Source organism: Lycium barbarum, chromosome 4 (genome assembly GCF_019175385.1).
Source record: "Lycium barbarum isolate Lr01 chromosome 4, ASM1917538v2, whole genome shotgun sequence".
In the NCBI taxonomy this organism is placed as follows: domain Eukaryota; kingdom Viridiplantae; phylum Streptophyta; class Magnoliopsida; order Solanales; family Solanaceae; genus Lycium; species Lycium barbarum.
Genome location: NC_083340.1, coordinates 134,911,656 through 134,919,431, shown reverse-complemented (window position 1 = coordinate 134,919,431; position 7,776 = coordinate 134,911,656). Strand labels below are relative to the sequence as shown.

At 33.3% G+C, this 7,776-nt stretch overlaps 1 protein-coding gene across 2 annotated transcripts; it reads left to right on the top strand.

The window, feature by feature from the left end:
• The first annotated feature begins 2,916 nt into the window (after positions 1-2,916).
• LOC132636592 (protein ULTRAPETALA 1-like) lies at positions 2,917-7,212 on the top strand. Of its 2 annotated transcripts, XM_060353531.1 has the most exons (4): positions 2,917-3,363; positions 4,835-4,938; positions 5,045-5,153; positions 6,923-7,212. In XM_060353531.1, exons 1-4 carry the CDS (start codon positions 3,189-3,191, stop codon positions 7,159-7,161), a joined length of 627 nt encoding a protein of 208 aa, XP_060209514.1. In that variant the 5' UTR covers positions 2,917-3,188; the 3' UTR covers positions 7,162-7,212. The 2 variants fall into 2 exon arrangements, with proteins under 2 accessions (XP_060209514.1, XP_060209513.1); XM_060353530.1 differs by having other exon boundaries at positions 2,918-3,363; positions 4,835-5,153.
• Positions 7,213-7,776: the final 564 nt, after the last annotated feature.

The window sequence follows — 7,776 nt, the reverse complement described above, 5'->3', positions numbered from 1 at the left end:
CAAGAAGTCATAATTAGGACGACAATTTGATTATATTACCCCTCATTATTACTAAATCATCTAATGGTTGAAATCAATCAAACATACTTTAAAAGTTGTACAACCATTAACAATTTCTTAAAGTTTTTAACTCAATAATTAATACTAAGGGTCAAATAGGAATGAAATGATAAATTATCACGAGATTAATTTTTTAAATTGAACAAGTAGAAATGAATATCTATTTTTGATATACAAGATAAATAAAAATGGACGGAGTGAGTATTAAGCTGTGACAAAGAGTCTGCTTGTGTTTCCAGCTTGCAGCTTTTATGTTTCATCAAATGAGAGCAGAACCGCAATAAATGGTGCCCCCTGGCACGCAGATTTTCTCAAGTACATTGAAGAACAATTGTATGTACTAGACAACGTAGTGTGCGTTTGGTCATGAAAATCAAATAATTTTTATTTTATTTGGTATTTTGGAGTTGGAGTTGAAAAAGGAGTTGTGTTTGGTTATAATTTTTGCAAAGAATAGTTGGTTGTTTGAATGTATTGAAACTGAAAATAAGTTTTTTGGTATTTTTCAAATTTTAAATACAACTTCAAATTGTATTTGAAATTTTTATAATCAAACGTTGATTTTCAAATAAAGTAAAAACATTTTTCGAAAAAAAATGAAAAAATTTCATGCCCAAACGGCCCGTAATCTCCTAACAGGACAACTGATAGGTATTCAAAATCCTCCTTACAAGTGGGCTGATTGAGGAAGCTATATATCAGTAGTATATTTGCAGCATCAGGATCACGGGCTGATGCATGATGAAGTAGGCGTTTGGATATGCGATTTGAAATCATGAGATGAAATTAGCGTTGGGATATGCATTTCATCTCATGTTTTAAACTATGGTTTGAAATCTCAAATCATCCAAAAAGGCATGATTTGGGGTTCAAACCATGGTTTTGAAATTTTTAAATATAAAGCTTGACGCATAAGTTTATATTTTATAAAAAAAAAATCCATAAATTGGTAGATATTTTTAACAATTACTCCACCAACCATTTACCAACCTTTATTTATATCTACCATATGGGAGGAATATATTAAAGAGTAGTTACATTCCTATTCATGTTAAATTTTCTTTTTTATTGAACTAAAGTTTAATTAATTGATGTTGTATTTTTTAGAAAAAGTCTTCTAGTAGAGTATTAATTTTGTTATGAATTATGACTTATTCATTTGGTAAGATTGTATAAGAATTGAGAATATTTTGATAGTTTTCATAACTTGTGGGAAATTTTTATATCTATAAGAAAAAATACAACTTAAAAAATCTAAATTACATGTCCAAACATGAATTTAAACCATATCCAAACGACTCCGAAGAAAAGTCGTTTTCTAGTTAGTAAAGTTTGGCAAAATAGAACAACAGGCTTTAAAACTTATCATGTTTCAATTAAACACATGAACACGTGATATTACTAGCGCATATTCTCATCGGTTCATTACATAGGGGTTTTGTTGTGTATGTGTATGTGTTGGGTGTGGGGGTCGGGGTTGAAGAGGTGCTACTACAGTACAGTAAAATACAACTGATGACAGTGTAAAAGTGACTGTTGAGCTGCAGTGAAGACTAAAAGCCTTCACGAGAACAGTGCCGAAACTGCTATTAAAACAGAGCTGTAAAGTTGTAGAAGTAGTTATTATATTCAAGGTACCACTTCCCAAAAACCTCGTGTACTTCCCATGTGAAGGATTTTTCACTGGAACCAATTTTTTTCCATCATATTTTTTTTCTTTATAATACTCCTATTTTATATATATTATAACAATGGTCATTATATAATCGATGTGGTTTATGAAATCGTCTTTTTACCATAATAAAATAAAATCTAAACATTAAATACTCTCTCCATCTCATATTACTTGTCCATTTTTTCTCATTTATATGTCCCTTAAAAAATCATAAATAAAAAGAATAATTTTACTACCTTACCCTTATCTCTCTGATAGATAGAGAGATATAACCGTAATAATAGTCATGTCATGCAATTGGTATATGTACGAGTCCTCTTGTTTTTTCACTTCTCCACCAAACCAAAAATTTAAGTCGGGGTTTGACCATAAATTTCAATTGTTTTTTCATTTTACGAAGATAAAGTTATGTTTGGTTATACTTTTTGTAAAGGGAAAAAAACACTTTATTTGACATTTATGAAAATAGAGTTGGAAATAAGTTTGAAGTACTTTTCCAAATTTATTGGATTAAAATTCTTATAACCAAATAGTAGTTTTAAAATAATGTGAAACTTTTTGGTTAAAATAAAACCAGATCAATTTAGTCGGCTTTATAATTATTAAAACCAAACCAAATCTAATATAATATATATCCGATTTAATATATTGCCTAAATAGAATTTGTGTAATAAAATAATTTATCAATTTAGTTCGATTTGTTTTTAATAAAATAAAACCAAATCATACATTATTCGTTTTTTTTTTTTAAAATCAACTCAAACGAAACCCAAATAACTATTAATTTATTTAGCTCCCGTTTGGTCATAAGAATTATTCACTTTATTCTGGAATTTTTTTCACTTTTTTCGGAATCAGCGTTTGGCCATGAGAATTACGAATACAACTTGAAGTTCTATTCCGGAATATCAAAAACTCAAAAAACTTATTTTTCAAAATTTTTTCATTTTTTTATAATTATATTTTACCAAAAATTATAATTTCAAAAACTATGGCCAAACACAACTCCAACTCGAAAATTCCAAAATTTTTTTTTTGATATCTGTGAACAAACAGGGCCTTAATCTGTTTGATTCGATTTGCGATTGGAAACTTTCGATCAATTTTTATGCCCCTACGTGTCACCCACTCCCCTTTTCTCTCTCTAAATTCCTACAATAAAACCCCCCACAAAAAGATCGTCCCTTTCCAACACCAGATCTCTTAAATATGCGTGCTTCCTGAGGCTATTTCTCTCACCAAAATATAACACATTACCCCAACTCTTTAATTTCATTTGCCCACATAAACTCAACTCTCTATATCCCCTCATTTGTCACGCAAACAACACTCCCCCGTATTTGTCCTACTATATATTCCATCCCTTCTTTTTCTTGCTTTCTTATAGGAAAAACAAAAAGGTTCAATACATATATATAAAACCCTTTGTGGGGTTTGTCTGTGTGAAACCGATATGTTTAGTGAAGAAGAGTTGCGTGAGATAAGTGTGTTGAAGAGAGGTGATGATTACGTGGAAGTTTTGTGTGGCTGCACCAGTCACCGTTACGGTGATGCTGTTGCCAAGCTTAGGGTTTGTTCTTCTGGTGAACTCCAAATAGCCTGTGACTGCACACCTGGCTGCCCTGAAGGTTCTTACACACACACACATATATATATATATATAATCATTGACTTTTCTTATTCTCTGTGTCTTTGTGTATAATGTGTCTGCTTCTAATGCATGTTGTTGATTCTATCGTGGGCTTAAGATGGAATGTTGTTTATGTGCTTTTGAATTTTTTGATAACCATGGAGCCCAAGGGTATATCGGAAACACATCTCTACCTCCCATGGTCGGGGTAACGTCTGCTTACATTCTACCCTCTCTTGACCCCACTTGTGGGATTACACTGGGTACTACGTTGTTGTAGTGGTTCCTCGTGTACTTGTTACCTCCCCACTAGCATATGGATTGACTAACTCAATTTGATGGATTGTTTCCTTTTCAAGATTTCATGTATGTATTTGTTTGAGTACATTTATTTGGTTGATCAGCATTTTAAAGCAACTAAACTAGAAAGAATTAGCTTACATTGTACGTTGGATATTTGATACACTTCTATAGATGATTTGGTTGGTAAAAGGTGTAATCTTTGATGATGAACAGTTCTGTTTATTGGCTTTGAAGAGGTGACTTTTATTTATTAGCCTTTTTGTAGTTCTGGTTGATGATATATTTATTCTTTTTAGGTGGCAGAAATCTCATAAAGTTATCATTCCATGTTGGCTAAAGGACCTGCTTATTCTAACGTGTGTTACATGTTGTCCTAACACCTTGGTTAATTAATATACTGACTGACCTTCTAGAAGAAGACTAATTCCAATGTGAATGTTATTGCGGGAGCATTTTGACAGACATAATGGTTTGGTTGAACGCATGTCTGTAGCATGTAATGACTTTTGTTGTACAGCTATGTCTCAATCCCAACATGAATCTTCCTTATCCATGCCCGTCTAATGGCAGCCCGGTGCAAGCATCCCGTATTAGCAGGGTCCAAGTCCGGGTCTGAGGAAGGGCCGCACCCCAAGATTATCATAAATTAACTAGATTGCCGCTTCAAAAGCGACATTTCACAAGAGATATGGGCTAATGTACATCTACTAGTGCTTCTTCTCAACAGAGGCACTGTCTCTGTCTGGAAACAAGTTACCCGGTCCTAGTTTATTGATTAGTTTTGAACTTCTTTTAAGTGCTAATGATACAAGGGCTTTTAAGTAACAAGTTGAGGTTCTTCACTCAAATGCGGAATTTGTTTTCTCTTGCATAACTAGGTTGTCAGTTTAGAAAGTTGAAGTTCTTGATAGATACAATTAATGATGTCTTAGCTTCTTGTGACACATGTATTTTGCTGCAATTCACTTGATCATTAGTATGCTGAACCTATTGCAATAAGTTTAAAATCATACCTGCTTTTTACTATCACGTTATTTGGCAAGTATAGTTGTACTATACTTACCTCTTTGTATTTTATGAAACAGAAAAATAGATCCTGTTTTATTACCTTTTTGATAGATATTGCCATGTTTTGCCTCCACTAAAAGTTACTCTTTGGTGATTAGATAAGCTGACTCCCGCTGCATTTGAGAAGCATTCTGGAAGAGAGACTTCTAGGAAATGGAAAAATAATATTTGGATCCTTGTTGATGGTGATAAAGTTCCAGTGGTAAAGACTGCACTACTCAAATATTATAACCAGTCCTTAAAGCATGCAAATGGATCACATAGATCTAATAAATCTGGTCATCGCGATGAGTTTATCATATGTACAGAGTGCAACAAAGAACGCAGGTTTCGTCTCCGCACCAAGGACGAATGCAGGAGCTACCATGATGCTTTGGCCAATGCGCATTGGAAGTGCTCTGATATTCCTTTTGACAAGTAAGTTTCCTTTTCTTGCTTAATTTCGTTACTTGGTTTTGTTTGCCATATGCAGTCTGTTATTTTCAATTATTTGTTTCATATTCAAAGGAGCTTAATTTCTTTTAGTTGATTAATCTGACTTTCATAATTGAAATCTATAATTAGGATCAGTTACTAGTGGAACAAGAAATTGATATCCTGTTAAACTATTTTGGATGTCTTTAGCTCATATTTCAGGTAAATGCTTTCTGATAGACAATATAAGCTCTGAATCACGAGAGACAAAATGTTTGAATTGTATAAACTGTGTGTTCTGTGGAATTCATTCTTGGAAAACTAGCTGCAAACACTTGTTAGTATTTGCATGATAGGAACATTATTTATGTCGTTTCAGTTTTTTTCCAAGAATGAATTCTATAGTGAAGTCAAAGTTTGGTATGTGTAAGATTTCTAGTCTCTGTATAAATTATTGGGTACGCTTGCCTTTCCGGAATTTTAAAGAAGGTTATTCATGTCCACAAGGAAAACATTAAACCACTGAACAAGTGGTTCTGTTATTCTGGAGCAATGACCATTCAACAAAGTGTGCACGAACAACAGAAGTACGACTCATCTGAAAGGGGTTGCGCAATAAGTGAGATAACCTGCAATGTTAATTTGAATTAGGAAGGACCAATATACCTTGACAGAAAGGGAGTTTTTTGTGCTATCAGCAGAGTAAAACCAGAATTGTGCGTGCTCGCAAGATGAATGGTCGGATCCATGAAAATTAAGAAGGGCAAAACATTAGAGTTTGATTATGTATATGATGCTTTAAAATGTAATGAGTTGCGAATTCACAAAAAGTACGCTGGAAATGTATACAATGTACGTGATCAAATTTAGGATACACCTTAGATAAAAGATGTCATGTATTGAAAAGTGTCATAATATTTCATTTGCTAGGAGTTATTAAGTAATCTCTTGGACGCATTCCCTCTGCCATTCTGATGTAAAGGAATCTAAGATGTCCTTCCTTCTATCTCAAGAGAAAAGGTGGTGATGATAGAAAATAAGATGACAGAGAGAGGATGAACAAGAAGTTATGGTAGATCACGGAATATGTATTAGATGAGTAGAACAGGTATCAATTAATTCTGGATGTATTGTCTAGAATTTGTCAAACTATTACCATTGTTGCTGTGATCATGAGCTCATGATATCTCTGATGGTAAAAATTCACATCTCTAGGTTAGACAGCTCCTTATTCTAGTTTCAATTCGACGGACATGGTATAGATAAGGAATAAACATCTCCTATGTGTCTTGGAAATTTGAAATGCAGTACTATGGATGTGGTCATAATTTTATCATACAATTGGAGCTACTCTGCCTAAGGTGCCATGCCATCTATTTTTGTTCCTTTGTACCAAGAAACTCCTATCCACTCTGCTGAACATGGGAACTAAGTGATTATGTAACCAATTAATTCTAGTTTATGCATCTTCCAAGTTTCCTAGTTAGTAATGTGTATTTTCTTTAAACGAATTGGAGCCAATCCCCCTTCTTCTCTATCATTTCCCGCCTTTCTTTTGGAGTTTGCAGTTCGGGGAAGGGTAGTTCTATCTAAGGCCAAGTACCAAAATTTATGTCATTCTCCTAATAACTGTGAAGTTACAGTAATGTGGCTATGCCTAGTGCATTATATTTCTCATTTCTTTAGCAAACCATGTTTATGATAAAAAATCTCTTTTTTCTGACTTCTATTAATTGTGGACATGTTTGTTTGTTGCTTTTCTCTTGTTGTAGATTTTCATGCGATGATGATGAAGAACGAGCAAGCCGAAGAGTGTACAGGGGATGTTTGCGTTCTCCGACGTGTAGAGGTTGCACTTCCTGTGTGTGTTTTGGCTGTGAAATATGTCGTTTCACAGACTGCACTTGCCAGACTTGCATTGATTTCACAAGGAATGCCAAAGCTTGAACATCACCCTTTTTACTTAAAGCATTTCTTTCAATTTAAATGGGCATGTTCTTCCAATCATTAGCTCATTTGAACCCTTGCAATTGTTTACAGCATGATGCTTTTGCTGACATTCTTTTTTGAGTCTTTAACCCAAATTTACATTTCACAGTCAAAGGCCATTTCTATTTCGCCCCATCAGTAGTTTTTCCGGTGTCTATGCTTCAGAGTTTTTCCTGTGTCTATGCTTCAGATTGGTGCTTTAAATCTTTGATACTCCGTCTGTTTCAGAATGTTTGTCTAGTTTTGACTTGCAACGGAGTTTAAAAAAGTATAGAAGACTTTTGAATCTTGTGGTCGTTAACTAAAGATATGTAGAATATATTAAAATATCATTTAATCTTGTGGTTTTAAGCATGCCACGTGGAAGTTGTAACTTAGGTGTTGCCAAAAAAGAAGGAAAAAACATTCTTTTTCTAAACAGTCTAAAAAAAAGGGAAGATAAATATTTTGAAACGGAGAGTGTATATAATATTTCCAATTATTATATTTTTATTTTTAAATATTTTAATTATTAATTATTGTGACTTATGGTACTTTTTACGCAACTTTTAAATATGTAAATTTTATTTTAGAAAACTTGAATATTTCATGGCCGAATTCATGGTCAAATTTAAAAGTTTGACTTTTGAAATCCAAA

What these genes read in the sequence shown, in the direction of transcription:
- LOC132636592 (XM_060353530.1), top strand. Translation starts at nt 3,189, where the DNA reads ATGTTTAGTGAAGAAGAGTTGCGTGAGATAAGTGTGTTGAAGAGAGGT. An exon ending in CACACCTGGCTGCCCTGAAG is followed by an intron (nt 3,364 to 4,834) that starts GTTCTTACACAC and finishes TTTGGTGATTAG; the next exon opens with ATAAGCTGACTCCCGCTGCA. An exon ending in TCTGATATTCCTTTTGACAA is followed by an intron (nt 5,154 to 6,922) that starts GTAAGTTTCCTT and finishes CTCTTGTTGTAG; the next exon opens with ATTTTCATGCGATGATGATG.